We start from the raw sequence: 23,837 nt of genomic DNA on the forward strand, positions 1-23,837 counted from the left end.
TTTAAATATCACTCCTCGGGGTTACCAAGCCCTGCCACTTCTTGCAGTTCAGCTAATATGTCAAGGGACAGGATAAGTCTACTTCCTTGTGTTTCTGAGCTAAGTGACAAGTGTCACTCAGAGAAATCCAAGGTTTATTGGCATAAATGCAATGTTAATGACATCCCAATTTCTGGAAGCTTTTTAGGAGCATGTCTTTGAATGAGTTCTAGAGCCAGGTAAACAAAGGCACTAAGGGCATCTGTGAAAAAAGTGGAAACTGTGATCAGACCTTTTCCTGTGTCACTTGAATTATGTTGGGAACACAGCTTAGCTTAGGGTGAGTGAGTGCTGGGAGAGCCCTGTCTGCTCACAAAACCTGGTGATTTATTACTTAGGAGCAGCTACAGAGCAGTGAGTTCACAGGCCCCAAGGTGCTTGGTGCCTTCTGGCTATCTCTAGGTTGTTGCTCTTTTGTCTCAGCATTTTTGCTGTTTGATAGTTTTCTAGAGCAGCAACAGTTGGGTTTTGGGCATCACAGTTCTAATTTGGTGTTTAACAGTGACTGTTATATTTTAGCTCATCAGCATTCTATCCTTCTCTATCTCTTGGGGTGGGCTTGTTTCTGTTGCTTTTGGGAGAGGTTGATAATGGTGGGTTGCCCCACAGTTCTTGCCAGTGAAATAGAGAACTGTTAGCACTGTTTCCAGGCTTAGATGTGCTGACTCCAATTTGACAGTTGTTTTTAACTCTGCTTGAGATTTTCCATCATGGCTGAGGGATTTGCCCTTGGGATTCTCTGGCCCTGCTTTATAAGTGGTGACAGTCTCTGTCTAACTCTGTTAGTATTAGCAGAGTGAAATCTTTGTTTCCATAGGGATTCCCTCTCTCTCTCAGTTTTTATTTTTCTTTCTTCCTAGTGAACTGATCAGTTTAAATACTTGCAGCATGTAAAATACTTTTGCTCCTTTTTGCTTGCAGAAGTCACAAAAACCTTGTGGTATGTGCCTAGGAGATAGTTCAGTTGCATGTTGGTGGCACATGGGGAGACAAATACCCTTAATTAACAGAATCAACTGCAGGCTTTGAACAGACCCCAGCAAAGGCCGTGGTAGCTCTCCCACCTGTTCTCAGTGGTTTCTGTTTGGTTAACTCTGTTTTTTTTATTCTTTTAATTCTCTTCTCTTATACTGTCAGCTACTTACAAAGCTGCAAACAGCCTTGCCTGGGGAGACCAGAGATGCCCAGGGTTCCTTGTTTGATAGAGCTGTGGGCAGATTGCCCAGGCTGTGCAATGCAGGTGCCCACATTCCCCTGACCAATGAAGCCATGACAAAATAGCCCAAGCGTTTCCACCCCTATGTCTACATTCCCCTGGTCAATGGAACCATAAGCAAATGGCTCATTCTGTTTCGTCCAGGTGCCCAGCATTCCCCTTACTGTTGGATTCACAGGACAAAGACCAAATCTGCATATCTTTCCAGTTCCCCTAATCCAGGATGGTCTGCCCTTTTAGTGGAAACCATTATATGAACCCTCTGTTTTTCTCAGTCCCCTGTGGACCACACAGAGGTGAAGTGAATTCTCAGAGTCCTGAGCACCTGGCTGTGTACAGACACACAGATCTCCTTCCCAAATGGTCAGCTAAGCTAAAACCGAGGCAGGGAATGGGGTGGAATAGTTCTGAAGAGCCTGCTAAGCTCAGAGATCTCAAAGAATGGTTAAAAGTCCCAGTGAAACTGTTTAAATTGGCATAAACCAGAGGAATCGAGGGTAGAGCAGTCTATTTAGTCATTAGTTTTATAAACTCTGTTCTCACACTTAGCATTCTTGTCTATGGTTTCTCTAATATACACGCTTTGTTACAATATCTCCTTTCAGATGGATCTTCAGAGGATGCCCACCACATAAATGGCTTGAGAACATGAATGCTAGAGGCACTTCACTCCATAAAATAGACATCTGAAAGGTAATTGATATAGCACTGGTTTCTGCAAGATCTGCTCTGGTCCTGCCAAGGCCCTTCTTGTACTGCTGCATATAGGTAAAGCCTTATAAAATAATGGCCTTGTTACCCTTGGAAAAGCATGGCTCAGGCCTGCTACTTAGGCTAAGCAGAAGGGAGCTATGGGAGAGTGACTGAGCTGGAATAGGGGTAGAGAGCCCTGAGAGATGTGAGAGACGTGCTGCGTGTCTGCTGCACGCCCACATCGTGGTGTGTGGTGGTTGGTTGGCTTGGGCTTGTTGTGCCTTAAAACTGTGTAAACTGATAACTGCCTATCTGCTTAAAAAGGCCTTTTTTTTACAATAAAGTGACTTTCCTTTGCAGTTCCTGGGGACTCTGTCACTTTGCTTTGTGCATTATACAGGGCTGGGTAAGACACCTCGTGCCTGTGCCAGAGATCCCAGCTGTGAACAGCTATGGGACTCCTCACTTGAGAGAGGATGGGTGAATGAGGTGAACAACAAGAGTTCTTGCTGGGTCTGTCTGAAAAAAATCAGTAGATAATAGCCAAAATGTTTCATTTTTCTCTGGCACTGTACATCTTCCTGATAGCAATAGTCTTGCACTGTACTATGGTAGATGTGAAGAAAATCAAGTGCACCACTAGAAACCTATTTTCTACATGGTATGACAAGTTTAAACAGATGGATTCATATTTTGGGGTCTCCAGTCAATTATCCATCCTCCCCATGTTGTAATTGGCATTCTGAGAGCACTGAGGTCTTTAGTCAAAGAGCAGCTGTCAGGGGCTCTTCTCTCAGCAAAGGGCCACTTGCTCCCACCAAGCTGTTTTGTTTCTCGTTTCTTTGCTTGACAGATTAGAAAAAAAAGTTTGGTTTCCTGTGGCTTTATTGTTTTGCAAATGTTTTCATTTCTGGTCTTGCCTCTCTTGAGAGGAGTTGCTTTGGCATTTTCCATATCCCATTAGAACACTGAACATCATTTGCGAGCAGAGACATTAATAGCTTTGAAGTCCCGTAGGGATTGTGGCATCCTTTTAAGAAAAAACAGTATTCCATCCCAGCTGAGGTACAAGGGTTTGTTTGTATGATTAATTCATGACACATTTCTGTCTGGAATAAGCTCACTGGTGAGACTGGATTTGCTTGTCCTTATTTCTCCCAAGGCAAGTCTTGTTAAGTGTTAAAGATCTGATTTGGGTGACATAACATTACTGAGGTCTTCTGGGAGCTGCACTTAAATGTTCTTCTTGGATTCAACCACCAGTAAGAAATTAGCCCTCCTTAACTTTGTGAAAATCAAAGACATTTTGATCAGCAGATATATTGTGCCAATAGAAGTAGGTATAGGTGAGCTACATTTTGCACAGAGGTAGCAGTTTATTTCATAATTAAACCAGTTTGGTAGTTTTATTTCACATATGCATACAAATAGAAAATTGTTAGATTGCTGTACGGTAAAGAAAAAGATGTTGGTACCTACAATTTCTCCTCATTAGTCTACTATATGTATTGGTTCAAATAATTCCAGATTGGGATACATTTTTTTAAAAAAGAACTCTTATCTCACCTTACATACCAGGAATTATTTTATCATAAATGCATAATTTAGCTAAAAATAAATAATTAAATAACTCAACAAAACCAACTCCCTAAACTTTTTTTCTGTGTTATAAATGCATGACTATATTTTAAATGCATGTGTTTGGGTTTATAGGTTGTTATTGGTTTTCCCTAAGGAAAAATGGATCCTAAATTAAGAGATAGATTGGTGGTGGCTATATATATATGGGTTGACAATTTTATATGATTTAGGAAAGAATTTTATTTCTTTAAAAAATGAGAAGGTATCACTTTGATAAAATTACAGAGTGGGGAATGCAACTATTTTTTCATAGCCCCAGCACAGTTGTTCACTATAATGCTCAGCAGGTAACTAAGGCCTCATGCTGTTCTGGATTAATTTCAGTAGCAATTCAGTTCTATGTATTATTTTCTTTCCATAAAAATGGGATATTGAGATTCAAGTACTTTGTGCAATGGGAGGAATATTAATAAACTTGGATCTGGAAAATTCCCTGAGAATTCCTGGAGATGGATGTCCATACACACAATTTTAATAATTGCAGGCAAAAGATAAAAGTTTGGCCATCTCAACCACTGATGCATGAATGTATTAAAGATTAGATTATAAATGGATCTGAGTATTAGTGAACTCCTAGAGTCATGAGCTACAGGAAGAGACATTCCACCTCTTCACTGTGCAATCTGTTCCCTTTATTTTAGTTCACAAGGTTGGTAACTCTAAAGCCTATGAAGAAAATTCCTTCTATACAGGTAGACATTTGACTTGTGCCTTTTGCAGAAAGGCAGAAATATTATTTTCTTTTTATTTCCCATAGATACTGTGTAAATTTTCAGTTTTCCATTACGTTAATGTAAAAGATATTAAGAGAGTATAATTAAAAAGAAGTGTTTTCTTTTAATTAAGATGTAAGTCTTGAAAAGAACTTCCCATGATTTTCACTGTAAAGCTATTTGTCATCTAATGAAATCTCTATCTGGTAGCAAGCTCTGTTCTATTTTTGCTGTAATGGACTGCTTTGAAATCATCCAGTTGTTCCCCTAAACATCAGTGTGCAGCTGTCATAAAAGTAGCATAGGCACAGCTGCAAAAGCAAATCTGATGGTGATTGAGTCTGTTTAAGGACACCCTAGAAATCTTTCCATTGAACTGGATGGAAGTTGAAGGTGTGCAGCACCTCTATAATTTAACCTTTTGTGGAAATACATCCTAGCTCACGAGCTTCTCTCATGATCAGGGGCTGGCCCTGGGGCTGAATGCTGAGTAGGATGTTCATGCTTATCTGCATATCTGCTATCAAGGGCATATTTGTCATTCTCATTCTCAAAAGTCGATCAGCTGCACCTCAAAAAGATGGTCCCTGACCTCTCCTGACCTTCCTAAGAGCAAGGAAGTCTGGAAAATGCTGTAAGTGTGCAAAGCTAAAAGGCAGCCACTGTTAGGTGACTGGTTTTGCTGTACACAAGTTGGCACAACCTCACATTGTTTTATCACCAATCAAGAGATCATCTTCATTTCAGAGACAGTGTCTCAGATTTTTGATTTCTTGCCATAGGTTTTGCTTCTCCATTCCTGATGCATCTAATTCTGTTTTCTTAACCTGATCTTCCAGCCAGTATTAGTCAGAAGAGATGTGGACACAACAAAGGTTCCCCCTTGAAAACTCATAGCCTAAGGTCGAGGAATATGAATCATAAATGGAGGGCAGTGCCAATGCATGGCCTCCTACAAAAGAAGATCCTTATGCAGAGCAAGAATTTGATGTTACAAATAATCCTTAAGCTGTGTTCATCATGTTGCACACAATCAGGTTAATGAGGTCAGAAATGTCTGTGTGCTTATACTGGGTCCATCAGAAGGAAGCTGCAATAAAAACTCTCATCGCTCCTAAATTCTCTTCATTAAGAGATTTTCATGTGAGTTGATTTTGTTCTTAAAGGAACAGTAAACAACTGTCTCAGAATTTTTCCTACCCAGTGGCATATATCCTCTGTTTTATTTGATTGACTTCTATCTTGTGGTACAGTGGTCTTAACTAAGAAGTAATTTTTTTCTGATTTACTCTTTGGATCACAGAGAAAATCTATCTCTTCTCCCAGACATAATAAGTTCTATTCTGACAACTCATGGGATGGTGGTTTTTTTAGCCAAGATCTGCTGCTTTTCTGTCCTTGCAGAGAACAAAACTTAGAAATCAGTATGGAATATGGTAACTTGTTAAAGAAATAATTGTGGTTTTGATTTTTAAATTTTCTTTGAGATGGGTAAACTCATCTACCACTAAGACAGTGGCATCCTAAATTCATTCTGTATTCTCCAAATCAGAAAGGACTGATGCGCCTTCAGTTTGCATTTGCTTTGAGGTTATTTCAGTAATCCAGTTTATGTGGCATTTTAGTATTAATATTTAGGCATGACTGCCAATATGATTATGGCATAATTGAAGTCAGTCAAATCTAAGAGCCATGCAGGCTTTTTCTCTTCCTCAAGCAAATTGTATTCTGTAGGTTCAGGTTATCTGCAGATGTACATCCATGTAGAAAGGCAAGGGCTTATAAAAAAAGGGTGAGAAGAAAAAATAATTTGATGTCTGCTGCCTTGTATATTCAGAAAATGCAGAAAAAGCAGAAAATGCAGAAACAATGCTAAAAAAAAATCCCACTGCTGTGTCTTTCTGGCTGATTTATAATGTTCCACATGTTTCTGAAATGGTTCATTACAATCCAGGTCAGAGCAGGACACTTGGTGCCCTCCTCAAGTTCACTTGCCAGGGATGGGATTGCTGGACTAGTCTCAGTCAGTTCAAATTCCCTTCAGAGACAAATCCTTGAGCCCCTTAATTGTTCCTCCAGGGAAGCACAGCCTGGCAGTGCTATCAGCCTGTTTACACTGCTGGTGTTAACTGCTTCCTCTCAACTTGCCTCTGCCTTCCACCTGCTCTGCAGCTCAAGTTAAACCAAATGCTGAGCAGACAGCCCTAGTCCAAACGCTCAGGCACTTACCTACACTAGTGATTAATCCATCCTGGAATCCTTTCCAGCTGGAAGCTGGAATAACCTGAGCATCATGAGACTTTCAGAGGCCAGTCCTGATGACTGAAGTGCAAGACCCCGTCTTTGAATCTCAGCTATTGGGAATTCAACCTTGTGATGTGCTGAGCAGGTTTCTTTCCAGTGACCCCACTGCCATATGAGATCAGAACTCTTAAGAAGTCACGGAAGCCTCAGTGGTGACCCCATGAATTATTGATGCTGCCATTTAATGAGGAGTGTGTATGTGTGCGTGTGTGTGTGAGCGTGCACAGGGAATACTTCTTTGTTTATCAAAAGGTTTGGTATGAATACAGTAAAAGAGAAGCTTGAGAAAAGGCAGTGGAAAATGTAGGTCCTTGGAACAGGATCACATACATCCCACACAGAGCCTTGTCCCTGGCCTGGTTTGGTGCTTGGGTGCCGCTGGTCCCCCTCTGCACAGTTACTGCTCAGGAAGTCCCCGTGGATGGAGAGAGGCAGCAGAGGCTTCAGTGTCAGTAGAGAAGGAAAGACCTTCCACAGCTGCCTGTGACTTCTCTCTGAACAGCCTGGTGGCTTTTGAAGCAGACAGAACTGCACCCATCACAACCCGTTTTGGTGTGGCATTCACCAAGTGGAGTGTGTTTAGAAGAGTGATTAAATGTCTTTTAGCTACAAAGAAGGTCCACTCATCTTTGACAAAAGGCACTGCTGGGGACTTCTGTCCCTAAAGAGGTCACCACAGGATACAAAACGGAGAATGAACAGGTCTTCTGTGCAAGGCACACTTAACATGTTGCCATAGAAACCAGTTCCTTAATTCAGGCATACACTATTCTTCCAGCCCCCAGTGAATTCCAGTAATGGGTTTATTATATCACACTTCATTGGTGTCATCTGTCACACAGACACTCACACAAATGAACCAGCCTTTGATTCAGAACTCCCTTCCCTTGCTAGATCCAGTAGGGGAAGGGTCTCCTTCTGGACCTGGTGGTTATCAGCAGGTCAGTGTTCCACCCCACTTTGCATGCTAATGTCTTCCTTTCATGCAAACATCATATTCAATGGAGGAGAACATTTGTTTTCATTTCCTGATATTCCAGTTTATTAAAAATGTGCTCTTAATCTCTCAGATCCTTGAGTGCACGTGCTGTCAGGATGCAGGTTCAAACATTTCAGTCCTGTTTTCCCCCACATGATGTTTGAACTGCAGCTCACATTGATGTCTGATGCAACGCTGTGGTAATTTCTCCTTTTGTTTGGGCCAAACAATTTATGTTAGCTGACCTGAAGGCTCATTTTAGGCTCCATGACTGTATAGTACAGTGTTTTTAAGATAAAAGAACAGAGGGATGGACAAGTGGGTAAAAGAATGTCTCAATTGATTCGTAAGAGTCCATGCTAGCATTCACTGTAGATGCATCACTGCATCACTTACAGATGATGAACAGACCTTAAAAATGTGGTATTGGTTTTACTTCATGAACTAATCATGAGGATCCTAGGATTTCAGATAGATAGATTCTATTTACTAAAGCACTCTGGATCTGAACCGGGGTAAGGAATTGCTTGAGTAAAAGAAAAAAAAGAAAAGATATATTAGAGAGTAATCTTCTTGCATTTCTATATGAGGTGTTTCCCAATGCCTTCTGTCTCAGATGTATCTTATCTGAGATGGAACAGAGATATGTGACCCTCTCAGAGGTGAAAAATAAAGGGCAATCTACCAGAGACAAGGGATATGCCTTAACTTAACATTATATTTTGCTGTGACATTGTCCTGTCACTCATCCAAATGTCTTTTACTCCATTCTAGTCTCCTAAAATTTTCTCTTCTGGCAAATTTTTTGCCTTGCTTTTAGGAAGAAACTCAGTGGTCTTGGTGGCTGGTATGTGCTGAGTGAGATGCATCTCAGTTTACAGATGTGTGTAAGTTACTGCAGCTCTACCACCTTCTCCTTTCACACCTGCATTCTCAGTTCTGAAAGCTAGTTGACCTGAAATCTTGTTTCATGACATTTTAACCTAAAACACTTAGGTTTTAAACTTAACTGTTCTCACCAGGCCATTTTTTATTTCTTTTTTTTTTAATGTTAAAATTCCTTTTGTGCCCTGTTAAAAAAAGGAATTTGTGTCTGTTCTCGGGATGAATAGGACCCAAGAATAACCTGAGTCTCATGTGGTGAAAATGACTTCAAACCCCTCAGTAAAGAAAACTGGCATTTATGTCAGAGCATTAATTAGCACTTAAGTTGGAACAGTTTTGATCATTTCAGACAAGCTGTCAGCTTGTGATGTGAGCCCCTCAGCTATCCAAGGCTTAGCCAGAATCAGTAACTGGGTAGGTCAGAGTGGAGGTGAAAGGAAGCAGAGAACACTGAAGAAAATACTGGTGGGGGTTCAGTGAACTGCCTTTGAATCCACTTGAGCCAGTGCTTGAGGGGATGCCCTGGTGACATCTGTGACATCTTCAAAATAAGGTGTAAAATTGCTCTTCTGGGGTGTATGGGCAAAGCTCCTGTGAGACCTGTAGTAACAGTAGCAGTGTCACACAGGCAAATCTGATCAGGACTCACTTTAAATAGTTACACTCTGCCTTCCTTTATTTCAATTGACAAAACAATCTGCTATGTCATACTTGCTGACCTGAAAATCTTCTGCACCCTTGCCATAGGGACATTTCATGGATTGATTAAGAGGTCTCTGTAAAGTCTGTCCAGTGCTTGACAATCCTTTTGGGTCAATATACTGTGGAACAGTATTTGTCTTGACCTCTCTTAAGTTGCCACATGGATTCCTGTGTGTTGCTTTAAAGCTTCAGCACTTGTCCCATGGAGGAAGTGACCTCTGCACCTACACAATTCATGTTCGTGGAAGTATTTGGGATCTGCAAGGGTAGTCTGTAAATAGAGGACTGTTCTTATTTTTATTATTGTTTTCTGACATCTACTACCATGGCATAGATTGATTAAGCACACATACTCATTTCAGCACTGAAATGACTGCCCAAATTGACACAATCACTTTGACACTTGGAATCACAAAGACCTGTGTTGAATGAATGTTTTATTATTTGGTTTTCTGCCATCCACTTCTCAGATTTATTGTAGCAGCAGCACATGGTCTTAATGATATTCCCCAAGGCTAGCACAAGTAAAGCACAAAAGCCAACATAGTGGAGGGGATAGCGTACTAGAGAGGGAGGGTTATTTTGTATTTAAGGCCAAAGCATTTCCCTCAGACACTGTGTTCTGTCCCTCAGTCAACTGGAATTGTCCTCTCTTCCCACAAAACACTTCACCTTCCTGTGCTGCTCTTTTCTCATCTGTGAAATGGCAGCAGAACCCTTGTATGTGTGCTGAAGATCATTAACTGGGTCTTGCTAAGTACTTCCAGATTTTTGATTGGAAGGCACACAAGAATGGAAAAATACATTACTTGCTGAGATTCTTGACGTGGCAAATTGTAAGCTCCCTACAGAAGACATTTGGAAGCATTTGACTTGGACATGAAATGAATCATGATAACTGACCAGCAGAATGACTACTCCAGAAATAAGAGTCCTGTAGTCAGATGATCTGTTCCAGGTTTCTAATATGCAGAGATGCTTCTTAGCCTGCTACACACAGATTAATTCAATCTCTCTCTACTGCTGTGCCCTGCCTCAGGTACAGTACCTTTGTTTCTTCTCACATGCATTTTGAAGTGCACTGCTGAAACACGGGGTTTGCTGAAGCCTATGTGGACCATTCACCTCACACCTAAGCTTAATGTGTGGATAAGTGTTACTGCTGAATCTGCTGACCACTTCCAGACATGAAAACCAAAAGGATTGTGACTTCCCTGAAGAAGAGAGAAGGGAGTAAAAGGACATAAAAAGAATCAAGCCTTTGCTGTAATTACAGGAATATCTCATAATCTTGCTTTGTGACTTTGTCTTCTCTGTAAAATTATACCAATTATGTTTATGGTCTTTCCCATCTGAATTGTTTCAAGACTGATGAATAAGAAGAGTCTAATCAGTAGCTATTGCTTTTCTCAGAAGAATTTATCAGAACAACTGTACATTTATTTTAAAAACACTCTTTTGCCTATGTTTAAAAACAAATCAGAATATTCATACCAAAAGAGGGCTTTTCCCACCATTGAATAGTGAATCCTGGCTGCTCACTCCCACTTCTGCTTCCAAGCAGTTTCATTTCTGAAGCCTATGGCTTGATAAAATCAGCCATAATCACCACCAGCAGGAAAAGTGACAGCAAGAAAACACTGAACTTGGAGGAATTATGTATTTAAAAGTCAGCCAATCATCTAAGACTTTTATATGGAGAAGAAAAAGAAAGATCATGCAGTTCATGTCATCCTAAAGTGAAAATGGTTTAGATAAATCAGACTCTACAGATTTGTGTTTCCCTACATCTACTTTGCTAGAATTCTAGTTCAGTTTTGGGCATCTTCAGTGTAAAATTAGGCAGTGTTCATATTACTCTGTGAGGTCTCATAAAAGAAATTTGCTAAAGAGTTTCTACCATTAATGTATAATTTCTCTTCTTTTCCCCCTTTATTTGCTGACACAAAGCCTTTAGGGATGGGATACCTTTCTTAATTTATATTCACAGTATCTCTTAGAGATACACGCTCTGGTTTTCTGGCAGTCTTGAGCTGTTTGACATTAAACTTAGTCCAAACCTCAGTTATTGCTTACCTCCCCTCTGGTGCAGGGCACTGCATCTGAATACCTGGAGGTGCACATGGAGCCTTCCTCAACGAGATCGTCCTGGAGCCCAAAAGTAGCTGTACAGTTGACAGAGAAATACTTGTAGGGCCTCCAAGTCTGCCCATAATCCTGGGATCTCTCCAACACCATCGCAGCCGGGCGAGGTGACTTGAACACAGCGATGATGTGGGTCAGGTAGAATTCTGTTTCAAAGTCCACTCGGATTTCTTCTCTGTGTACCCCTTGGGCAGACTGCCACCAGGAGATGGGGTTTGCAAAGAAATCATCTGTCATGTCAGCAGGGAGGTGGGAGTTATCGGGCTGGTTGGTGTTGCATTTGGTGCAGCGGGGCTGCCCACAGCCAGGGGAGATGTGGTGGAGAAGGTTCTGGTCTGGGTAGAAGCAGTAGAGCTCTGTGCTGTTCTGGCCACACGTGGTGGTGGTCACTGGTGTCCTTCCCGTGGCCAGGTTTCCCACTGGAGGGTTGCAGGCACGGCCATTGCAGCGGAAGGCTCGTGGTCTCGTGGGATCTGAAGGGCAGGGAAAATAAACACAACAAGTAGAATTTCTCAGGTAGTTCTCACTGTTGTAACCCAGGTGACAACACAAATGTTTGGAGTCCTCATCTGGGGACTGACATTGAAGAGGACACCTTCGAAGGAGGGCTGCTTCATCTTTTCACACAAAGTTTTGGGATTGTGTCTCAGTAAATCCAGTCTTTGTGTTTGGTGCCTAACTCAGAAACACTGATCTTTAGAAACACTTGTGCTTATGGTGCTTAACTTTGATTTCTGTTGAAAATACAATTGTGCCAGTCTATTGCATTTTATGATTAACCAGAGATATCTTGTGGTTTCTGCTTTCACTCTAATAAGCTCAAACTGAAGGATTGAACCTATTCAATGCCTTCATTTTCATGGTAATCAGAGCAAAGTCAAGCTGGACTGGACACTGTCAATACATAAAGAAAAGAGATGATTCCTGCCTAACAGGTAATGGACACTAATTGCATGCTAATTATGGACACTAATTACACTAACTATGAACACATAAAGAAAGTCTGTATTTCTATAGCTGAGTGTTGAGCTTATACTGCTTCTAATAAGATCAGGTGCAATTATTAATTTGTAGAAAATCTGAAAATCAAGTCTCCCTTTTATTTAAATACCTTGACATGGAGGTAAGTGATTACATTCTGTTTGCCAAGTTTGCAAATACTGACAATTTTTTGGTATCTTCAGTGTATATATTTATTTATAAATTGAGAAAAGGTGGGGATAACTACAAAGTCTTAATGTTGTTTAAAAATCAGTAGTGTCTTGTGAGCTGGAATTAAAGGTAATTCCAAAACCATATTACTGAGTTGGAGAAAACTGCGTTTCTAATGACATACAATGTTCTCTTTGCAACTTAACACTCTAAAAGGAGTTAATGACTGATCTTGCAAGGTCATAAATCTAACCCAAAAAGTCACAAGTCAGATGACTGGATTTAGCACCTACAGGAAAAGACCCTTCCAATGAAACATAGGATGACCATAAACCCTGGGTAATCCAGGAGCAGTTCAAAGGTCAGCTATAAGTTCAACATTTTAGGTCAAATTTTAAAATCCCTACTCCATTTATATTCGGCCTTTCCTTAGCTAAAATTAGTTTAAAAATCAAGTTAGGTCAAAGACAGTGGTCTCCAAATTAGCCTTATGAAAGTACTCAGATTGCAAATGTTCAATGAACATTGTGAATGCCCAATAAAATGGACATTCCTCTTTCCAAAAGGAAAGTTTAAAGTGAAAAATTATGTCCAGCTTGCATGGCTTTGCTTCTGAGTTGATTCTGTCCTTAGTTCCTCAGTGACATCTCTGCATAGGCCAGGAAAGAAAGGTCAGACATGAACACTGTTTTGGAAAACGCCCTGTACTCCAGGGTTAGGATGCAAAATAGTTATTGCATGTCCACTGAATCCCATTGACCTATGGTTTGTGCCATTTCAGCTTACATACAGTGTAAGATAGTTTAAAACTTCAGATAGCAAGGAAGGAGATCATCCACAAATGCTTGTCTGCTCTTAGAAACAGGTGGAACCCACCTTCAAGGTAATTTAAAGTGTGTTGGCTGGCAATGAGTTTCTTTTAGTACTGCAGTGCAGTCAGTCCCAGGAGCCTGGCAGAGCTCAGGGGGCAGCAGTGCCTGGATTACAAGTGCACCTGACAGCCCCCAGATCCAAGGAATGGAAGTGCCCCTCCCCATCCCACCACCACTGCCTGTGCCAGCACAGACATGAGGAGCTGCAGACCCATCTGGAGAGGAATGAGCATGGAGATTTTTGGCTCTGTTGATTCCGTTTTGTGCTCCCCTTCAGCTGAGCAGGTGATTCTAGCATCACCAGAAGTAAGAAAAGATGTAATGAGCTATAAGTAATAATAACAGTACTAATAATAACTCTCATGAGCTACTCTCAAGCACATCTTGAGAATGTTTTAGCAAGTGACATCAAGGCTCCATTCCAAACTGCTTGGTAAAAACTGCTGGAAATAAGGAAGGCAAATTCTGTGTTTAAAGTAGATTCAGTATTAACTGATTTTGCTAAGTGCAGCACAAAGGTGTCATCTTTGCCTCCAGAGAATTTTAGTGGGACTGGTCTTACATCTGAGCTCTGAGCAAGCATTAGTCCTGACTAAGAGTCAGGTTACTTAGTTTTGATTAAGAATGGATCCATGTTACAAAATGTTATTGGATTATGGATGATTATGTATAAATATGCCATGTAATTAAAAGAAAGTCCATCTCTAGTGATGAATTATGCCACTAAAGCTTTCATAGAAGAAATGGGATGCTGAAGTTCTAAATTAAGGAAGTTGTATAAGAGGAAGCTTTGCAGACAAGGATGCAAGAAAGCAGAAAAGGAAATATTTTCTAAAGGGAATGGCTGTTTTTTTGTATTTTCCATAAATGGGCTATTAGCTTTGTATTGAATTTTTAGCTGTTTTTTATAAGCCTTGAAAAGAAAGAAAGAAAGAAAGAAAGAAAGAAAGAAAGAAAGAAAGAAAGAAAAGAAAAAAAGAAAGATGCTGTTTTTTTCTCCTGAACAGCAGTCACAAGAAGGTTTATCTGCTCTGCCTGCTAATGCAGCAACATCAATAAAGAGTTCCTGTCTGAAATGCTGTGTCATTAGGAAAATAGGAGAAGGACAAAGTGCAAATTAACAGAAGAGAGTTTGAGAGGAGAGAGATTGGAAAACAAAATCTGCAGTCGATTAAAAGCTTTGTATTTAAAGAAATCAATTGGCAGAACATTGCTTGGCCACAAGGATAGTGCAGCCTGTCCATCACTCACTGGTTCTGTGGAAACAACACGAAATATTGAGTCTGGGCAGCAAGGAGAGACTGCTGCAGGAGAGAAACAGCAGCCAGACAAACACACAACTTACCCCAACTGCCAGGAGGACTCACTGAATAATTCATGGAGAATTAAACAGTTTGATTACGCATGGGCACTGCATGTTATTATGAGGTTGATTAGCTTTTACTCCACGGAGGGTGGCTTGGCTCCATAAAGGGTATGATTAATTTATTTGTTTGTTTTCTGCTCCCTCAGAGCTGTGCCACAAAGTGGCAGGTCAATGGCACATGCCCAGCACGTGTTAGAACAATGGTGTTATCTGATGATCAGGGAATCAAACAGTTCAAGGGAGGTCATACTATTGATATTCCTGGGACACCATTTCAAACGGAGACCTCTTACTTCAAAGTCTTGTAATGCACTAAAACATTGTAGACATTAACTAAAACCAGGTTCAATTATTTTTGTCTTCATTTTTTTTTCATCCTCTATTGGATACGCAACAGAAGAAAGGTCATATTGCAACTCATCCAAAGCCTGATATGACTGGAAAGATGCCTAATATTTTCTGAGTGATTTGAACTGGAATTTTTATTTATTTTCCATATGTAGATTTATGATTTTGTTTATTTAAATATCCTGCAGTGAGTCAGGACAGTAAATTCCACATATCTCAGAAAGAGCAAAACCTTTGGGCATCTCCTGCTGTGTGTTTAATTAAGCAATTTCAGCATGTGTCCAACCAGGATTTCACTTGTTATATATCTCTTCAACTTTTTTTCTTAATATCAAGATGTTACAAATGTTATTCTAAATCTAACTACCCTGGGGACTTAAGTTGCTCAAGTTTTTCTTAGTCAGACCTAGAATTTTACCCTTTAACACTGGTTTCAACAGCTGTACAACCCTTTGGTTTGTCTGGGGCCAACATGCAGTAAGTTTGGCTGAACTTCACCCCCTTATGAGGAGCCTGGTGTATTTCTGAACTAAAATAGTTCTGATAACTGGAGCTAATGAGCCCACTGTCAAAAAATACCTCAGAGGTGAAACTCAGAATGTGCTGTGAAACCAAGCTGCCTCCATGACTTGAGGCATGGACAGAATAAGAAGGTCCCAGGCTGGGACCCTCTTCCATCGTGTCCAGTTGCAGTCTGGCTGTCCACATCCTTCCTGGAGCAGCAGTGGGCTCCAACACCTGCAGCTTCATTGGTAGATGAATATCCTCAGACCAGATGAAACCAAGCCCTGCTAATAACCATGTCCTGCAACTGAGATTAAGCTTGATGGTAGATTTTTGACCACATCACACCTTCTTTTTCAAGGGTCCCACTGGGGTGAGAGCTGGCCCAGGTGCTGCTCCCCAGGGCACTGCTCAAATTGGGAGGTCAAGCAAGAGCCCAAGCTGCTGTCAGCTCCACTAAGTGTCCCTTATGAAGGAGTTTTCAGACCACTGCAGAGCTGGTTTGAGAGGAATAATGCCCTCCATCTGCATAAGAAAAGAGGAAGGATTGTCCAAGTGTCACATCTTACAGTATAAACCCAAGCTGACTGCTCCAACCTAATAAGGAAGGTGTTTGTTTGTTTTTTTGTTTGGGTGGTTTTTTTTTTTTCCCACATCATATTTAAAGGTCTGAGGAGTCAGTCTTGACAACACAGACTGTCTTGTTTGCACAGAGGTGGCAGAAGGCAAGTATTGCACTCCCCACAAATATTATGTGCCTTGAACTCCCCATAGGCTAATGAAGTATTCCAAAAACATACTTCTCTGTACATGTCTCAGCTCTAAATAAAGAATCAAAACGTAACAGGCAACTCTTGTGCTTTCACAGGCTGATAGTTTGTGCAACCTTTTATTCAAACACCAAATATTTATTTAAAGGATCTAAATTGAATCCTTAGCAGCATCACCTTCAGTATCCAATTATTTTGCTGCTATTCACTATGTCCTACACTATTGTTTTGAGTGAGTTTAGCTCCCAACAGAACACACTCCGTCCCTGCCAATTCACATCCTAAGCAGCCAGCTGGGAGCTGCGTTTCCTTGAAGATTAATTTTGTCTTAGTGAATTGGATGCAGAGCAGATTTAGGCAAGTTTGTAACAGGCTGACTTCTGCAACAGTGTCAGCAACATCACAAGAGATCTCTGCGACCTTTCCGTGCTGCATGTCCACATATACACCCTGTAGGGAGCCTGGGCACCTAGACAGTGCCCAGAAAAAGACACCAAGAGAGTTAAGGCACATGTACTCCCTCCCCCTGTACACACAGCCTTTTCCCCAAACAAGTTGCTGGGTAATACGACAGGATGGTAAATTTAAGAGCTTTTTTTTTTTTTCAGTTTTTAAGAAAATAACCCTTGTAGTTATGGAAATCTGCTGTCTGTTATCAGAGGGGTTTTAGCTAGGAATAATCTGAGCTGAATCCACTCGATCTGCTCTGCCTTCACTGGAACTTGCAGGATAGCTGAGCCCTTCAGCTATCAAATCACTGCCAAAGCCCTTGCTTTCAAATCACTTCATGAAGTGTTCCTGTCCTGATACTCTGAGCACGCAGGTAAAACTTAAACCATTGAAATGCTTTCCATACACGAAGAGAGATTCCTAGACTGTATCTCAAAGGAAAAGTCTCCAAGGATGAACTGTTTTTCATCAATAATTATTTTTATTTTTTCTCACATTATTCTTGTAATTAATTAGTTTTAAACTTAAAGATGTATTAAACCACAACAGAAAGCACAAAAATCCAGTGCTTTGCTTTCTTTCCTTCAAGGAATTTGTCTTCATCATAATTCAGGTATCTGTAGAATCCCATGCAAGTATCATTACAGCTGTATCATTCCTATATATGTTTATTTGCACACCCACATGTATACACACAACTAATCAGCTTCTCTTTCTGTTTTAATCCATTTTTCTCTAATGCTAGTTTAATCCCGTCCTCTGTATATTAACTATTCAGTTAAGATTTCCTAAACAGTGTCTCTGATTTTAGTGATGCAATATTAAGTTAACAGGGAATAATTCAGATTCCTACACTGATGCTTTCCAAGGATGTTGTCATTTCACTCTCGTCCTGCCTAGGAAGGCAGTGTTTCATTCTCAAAACAAACATCCAGCATATCTCACTCCATCTACTTCTTTCTTTCTCTCTTACTTTTCTTTTGTTTCCAAAAACGACACACTTCTTTCTTTTAAGGGTGTATGAACCTGTACATCCCATGATAAGTCTTTGAAAGGCGACTGAATTATAAAGATGGGTATTGCAGGGAATAAGAAGCATTTGTATATATTGACTAACACAGATTCCTTGTAAAAATCAATCTAAAATAAAGATGTTGACACAATTTATTTTTTTTTCACAAACAGACCTGATTTCTATCCCCTTTCCCCATGCTAAATTTAGAATAAACCATTGCAGAATGGCAATATTGATTAATTTTGCTTACCTGCTTCCCCATGTCCAGAAATAAAGTATTCCAAGAACAGAATCAACATGATGCCTTTATGCTGCATGGCTGTCAGTAAAATATTTGTCCTCAGTAAAGCAAAAAAGACCTGCAGTAATCTACAGGTTTCGTGCTGGCATGGCTTTTCTGTGTTTTCTTTCTTTCTGCTCACCTTCCTCTCAGTGTACGGGTCAAGGCTGCTGTCTCATTCTTCTTGTTCTCGTTTGGGTCCAGAGGTGGTTTAGTTTTTTTCAGGGCTCAGATGCCTTCTGGGTGTCAGCCATACATTGCTTCCAATAAATAAATAAATATCGAGGGGTTTCTGCTCCTTTCCCCCTCTCCATGCAGCGGGCAGGGGACGTTCACATCTCTGACGCAGCCCCTCGGATGCACCATCGGGGGCTGATGCAGGCGGGGAGCTCTGCTCGGTCCGCTCCTTGGCGCTTCTTCGGATGCTATTTCGAAACTTTCATTTCTGCTCCTTGCTTTTGGTGGAGCTCCGGCTCGGCTGTGCCCGAGTTCGCCCTGGCAGCCTTCCCTGGCCCCGCAGCCTGCTGCTCCCCGGGGTGGCCGGGGGGTCCGAGCAGCCTGAGCCCTGCTTTGTTAGAAGGTGCCCCCCGGTACCTTCTCTCCCTTGGCTCCCTGCAGCATGGGGTCATATGAAGAAAAGAGTTGGCTTTGGTCTCTGAGAGATGATGAGAAGCAAGTGCTTTCTTGGCTCTTCTCTCTTTTTATTTTGGTTTGGTTTATTTGATTTTATTTCCCTCCTCCCTCCGCTGTCACGGAAGCCGCTTCTCTCCCACCTCCAAGGGATTTGCTTCACACAGCGAGCGCCAGGGGAGTGGGAAACAAACCCAGCGCCGGCTCTCGGGGCCGGTGCCCGGGCAATCCCCGGTCTGTGCTGCTGGACCGGCTCCCGGCCGAGGCACGGGGATGGAGGGGCAGCGCCCGGCGCCCAGACCGGAGCGGGGACAGGCAGAGGGGCTGCCCTTCCTCTGCTTCTGCTGCAGAGGGGACAGGCAGAGGGGCTGCCCTTCCTCTGCTTCTGCTGCAGAGGGGACAGGCAGAGGGGCTGCCCTTCCTCCCCCCCTGCTGCAGAGGGGACAGGCAGAAGGGCTGCCCTTCCTCCCCCCCTGCTGCAGAGGGGACAGGCAGAAGGGCTGCCCTTCCTCTGCTTCTGCTGCAGAGGGGACAGGCAGAGGGGCTGCCCTTCCTCCCCCCCTGCTGCAGAGGGGACAGGCAGAGGGGCTGCCCTTCCTCTGCTTCTGCTGCAGAGGGGACAGGCAGAGGGGCTGCCCTTCCTCTGCTTCTGCTGCAGAGGGGACAGGCAGAGGGGCTGCCCTTCCTCCCCCCCTGCTGCAGAGGGGACAGGCAGAGGGGCTGCCCTTCCTCCCCCCCTGCTGCAGAGGGGCTCAGGGCGGGGGTCCTGCCCTCCCCAGGGCGGGGTTGTTATCTGCAAGTTTTGTCTCTGCTCCCTTCAACCTCTGTCTAGCGCATCTCTCCGTCCTAACCGGGCACTTCTCACTTCTCCTCTCTGGTCATGTCTGGCTGCAAAGGGATTATTAAAACATGTGATCTTTTCCCTGGGCTTTATATGTGCCCTTTTTTTTTCACCCCTGTCTTTGTTTTTAAGGTCGGTTCCGCACCTCTTCTCCACTGGGCTGGTCCTGGTTGGGCTCAGCTGCGGGCGTTGTTTCCCAGGCGCATCCTCTCCTCCCTCAGCCGGCCTGGCTGTCCGTGTCCGTGTGTCCCTGTGCGTGTCCGTGTGAGTGTCCGTGTGTCCGTGTGCCCGTGTGCGTGTCCTTGTGTCCCCTGTCCGTGTGTCCCTGTCCGTGTCCGTGTGTCCCTGTGTGTGTCCGTGTGTCCGTGTGAGTGTCCCCTGTCCCTGTCCGTGTGTCCCAGTCCGTGTCCGTGTGCGACGCAGGCGGGAGCGCATCCGCGTCCGTCTGTCCCTGCAGCACCCTCTGCCAGCCCGGCCGGCACATGACACCTGCCCGGCAGCCCCGGGCACCGCGCACGGCTCCGATGTCACTGCACGGCACAGGCAGGAGCTGGGACAAGCCGGGCAGCGAGGGTTTGGTAACTCTGGCACAACCCCAGGGACACGGAGAACATGTAGCAATCGTGGGAGTTAAAGTGTCCAGCCCTAGAAAACAACCGAACACCTAAGGGTGTGAGTTCCCCACGTTTTTGTTCTTTCTTCAGGTTTCTCACCAATACAGTGCCATTAAAGTCTGTTGGTGTCACCGGGGAAGCAGGTCTGATGGGAGCGCAAATGCAGACAAGTTTATTCTTGTGCCCCTGTGTGTGCAGGATCAGATCTTAAAGGGATTTAAAGAATGTAGGTCGTACAAAGAAGAATAAGGGAAGATTTATTTCCCTTTGGGGTGGAATGTTTATGTAAGGCAGGGTTATCTGGCTAGATTTTGGGGTAGAATTTTCTGACCTTACCCTTTTTTTTTTTGTTTGTTTGTTTTGTTTTGTTTTGGTATGTTTTAAATGTGAAAATTCAATAAAAATCTTAAAAATACAGAGGCTTTTCTGACTCCTTTTTGTCTTTGTCTTTTGTTTGCAAAGCTAAAATACTGTATAATTACAAAACAAAATTCTCCTGCTGTAAATGGCATTATCCTTCAGAGGGTCTGAGTCTGCTGTGTGCTCAGCTCCCCTGGGATGCCCTGAGTTCTTTCAACTTGAGCATCTTCACTGGGAGCTGGGGATGTGCAGGATGTCCTAGAGCTAAAGCAGATCTGACATTAATGAGAGGCTGTCATTTAATAATTGTGCTTTGTTGTCATTGCTTGTTGATTGCTGCCTTTGTGGGGAAATGCGTTATTTTTTAATTTGCAGGTTTTAGTCTCATTTCTAACTGAAATGCTTCACCCAGTTAAATTCACCAGGCTTAAAATGTGGCACTTGTAGTTCAATGGATGTAATAAAAGTCAAGAAGCTTCTATATAATTTTAACAACAAGCAAGAATGGAGAGCAAAGTTCACGTTGCACTGTTAAGTGGAAAATCAAGGTTAAGTACATTCATTTACCTGTGATGCCTGGATGGCAGTGCAAGACTTTCTAGTTGTTGTTGACTGCAGTGTATAAAAGTGACATAGGACTGAAAGCCTTCATTATTCCTCCCAATTATTGCCTGTCTTGAGAAATCCACTTCCAGTGCTAATGAGTACATTTCCAGTTCAATGCGATGAAAATCCACTCATGCCTGTGAGCTGAAAGAGCTAACACCTAAGGGGGAAATGTTGCTGTTATGATGACCACTGCTGTTGTCTAGAAGATGAATTGATGAGATCTGAGGAACTGGCCATACCAAGGAGTGTCAAACAGAGAATGCCCATCTTACTTGGACAGTGTGTAAGAGCAGTGATGTGAATAATCCTTAACTTTCATTAGTTCCTAAACTACAATAACATAAATGTACAAATCTCGATGTATCAGTCAATATTTCTGCTCCCAGCAATGACTCTCACTCAGACATTGGGGGGAATTAAGGTTATTTGGAAATTGATTGAATTTTCTCTAGCGATTTAGCATAGCAGCAGTTGACAAAGCACCCAGAGAATAATCGGTCAAACTGTGAATCATTCATTTTGGGGGAGGAAGCAAAAGCCAATGGCATGGCACAGAGTGGGGAGGTGTGTCACCTGTCCCACCTGCCCTCTCTGCCTGGCAGCCCTGGTTGCAAAAGCCAGAGGACAGTCTGTCCTCTTGGAGATCACCCTGGAGTGGAGGTGCATTTGAATCGTGCAGCATCTTGCTTTCCTGAACCTTTCCTGGTGCTCCCTTTCCTCATACGTCTCCAGTTTGCCTTGCCTTTCCTCCTCCTATTTTCTCAGCAGTTATGACCAGCCTGAAGGAAATCTGTCGTGGCCTTCCTCTAAACCCTCTGCCTGAAAACAAAGGTCGGAGAAAAGGAATACCGCACGCACCTGTGAGAACACCCAATCTCACTGCTCAGGAGAAAAAGGTAACATGGGGTTTCACAGGGCCTCATTTCTCTTCCTTTCAGATAAAGGCAGCTTGGGGCAGCAAACCTGATTGTCTCAAATGCTTTTCTGAATGGGAAGCTAACTTTGTGTCAAATGTATTTCCTTGGTGTTATAATTCACTCTGTAATGGGACAAAGGACTGGAAGCTCTTTGTTTGCTCCCTTTCTTCCTCCTCCAGAGTAATTGGGTTGATATGAGGGAGATTTTCTGCACAACATCCTCCATTACTTTAAACAGATAAACAAGAGGCATTAGACCTCAATGCTATCAATTCAGCATTGTTTCTCAGAGGTGAAATTCAGAATGCTGTTGCAGAACCATTGCATATGTATGGGAGTGAAAGCTAGCCCCTCCAATACAATAAACATAAAAGGTGATTAATCAGTGTCAGGGTAGCAGCTGCATGTCTGTACATTTGCATAAAAATCCAAAGATGACTTATTTTAGCCAGTAGTCTGGGAATGCAGTTTAGGTGAGTTTGTAGGGAGTTAATTATTTGTCTTTAGTTGCGTAATTATTTTCCTGCCTCTTTTTGTTTAAATAGTCTTCATACACACCAAAGTAATCATTGCTTTATTTCATGTTCAAGACCAAAAAAACCATCAGCAGAAAATGATGGTCAGTGGGTGAAGTTCCTTAGGAATTTGTGTGGGAGAGGATAAGGTGGGTTCCTTCGTTTGGAAGTCTGTGCTTCATCACATGCAACATCACTTACACTGAGACATTCTGGTCAGAACACAGAAGTTCTTTCCCCAATAACAACTTGCACACAACTTCCTTGCCTTTGTGGGAGTTCCCCATTGGCATCAGCAGTGAAATTCTTTCAAAGTCACTTCCACAAACAGAGGAGAGCCTAGTCAAAGGTTAGAAAGAAGACAGATGTGAGCTATCCAAAGAGGATTTATTTCAGTATCAGGAGCATTCATAGCTGAGGCATCCTGTCTGTGACTGGGGCAGCTCAGACCCATGAAATGTGGTTGCTAAGTGTGCAGAGGGGCTGTGGTGGTGGCTGTGAAGATAAAGGAGTGGGGAGTGAGCTCCACTGCATGTCAGAACATTGCCAATCATCTCTGTTTTACTCCTTGCCTCTCCTAAATCTCTTTCCCCAGAAGTCAGATATAGCAGGAAGGGGTTCACGTTTCAGGAGAGGAGATGGTGTCTCTCAAGAGGATGCCAAACCTTGCTCTCTAACCTGTGGAAGGGAAGGCAGTGACAAGGTCTTCACTCCCTATATAGAAACTGGAATAGTTTCCTGCCTCCTTTAAGGTTTGGAGCAGAAGACTGATATTCTGCCCCCAGATGACTGTGCAACATCTGTCTCTCCTCTCTCCATTTTACCTACTGCATGTGATAGTTGGGTATTTCATTAGACTATCAGAGATTTTAAGGCTTCCTTTATGATTTACTCTATGGCTAGTCCTGTGCCTTAAACTCTTAGGAGGATTAGAGGCTCAGCTTGTATTTGTTTCATATCTAAAAGGTCAAATCTCATTTTCAAGAGGTGCTCCATGCTTAAAAAAGCATGTAGATGAAAGATGGTCTGTCTAAAAGGCTTTTTTAAGTCTTGAGATGGGCTTCCATGTGTTGTTGACAGTCTGTAATGCTGAGCATATCATGAGACTTGTCTTCCTCTATGGCTTCGTGTTCACTTTCTCATTGAAAAATTCAGAGGGAGATTTGACAGAAGTGAAGTCAATAATGCTCTGCTGATTTCCTCTGGATTTATCCCTCTTTTCATTTGCCTTCATTCCAGTTTTAGTTCTTGTTGCAATAATAAACCTTACCACTGCC

General features: G+C 42.5%; 2 protein-coding genes across 2 annotated transcripts in view; one reads left to right on the forward strand and one right to left on the reverse strand.

Moving 5' to 3' along the window:
- The window catches only part of LOC134048769 (netrin-4-like), a 39,183-nt gene extending 21,072 nt beyond the window's left edge, over positions 1–18,111 (reverse strand). Inside the window, exons 1-2 of the mRNA XM_062500749.1 lie at positions 18,045–18,111; positions 11,249–11,790 (exon numbers count right to left, since the gene is read on the reverse strand). Coding sequence (XP_062356733.1) covers positions 11,249–11,790; positions 18,045–18,111 — 609 coding nt within the window. The remainder of the gene's footprint in view (positions 1–11,248; positions 11,791–18,044) is intronic.
- A 3,787-nt stretch (positions 18,112–21,898) lies between these two features.
- UROC1 (urocanate hydratase 1) overlaps positions 21,899–23,837 on the forward strand; it is a 37,023-nt gene continuing 35,084 nt past the window's right edge. Inside the window, exon 1 of the mRNA XM_062500731.1 lies at positions 21,899–22,024. Within this exon, the coding sequence (XP_062356715.1) occupies positions 21,899–22,024 (126 nt within the window). The remainder of the gene's footprint in view (positions 22,025–23,837) is intronic.

Source organism: Cinclus cinclus, chromosome 12 (assembly GCF_963662255.1).
Source record: "Cinclus cinclus chromosome 12, bCinCin1.1, whole genome shotgun sequence".
NCBI lineage: Eukaryota > Metazoa > Chordata > Aves > Passeriformes > Cinclidae > Cinclus > Cinclus cinclus.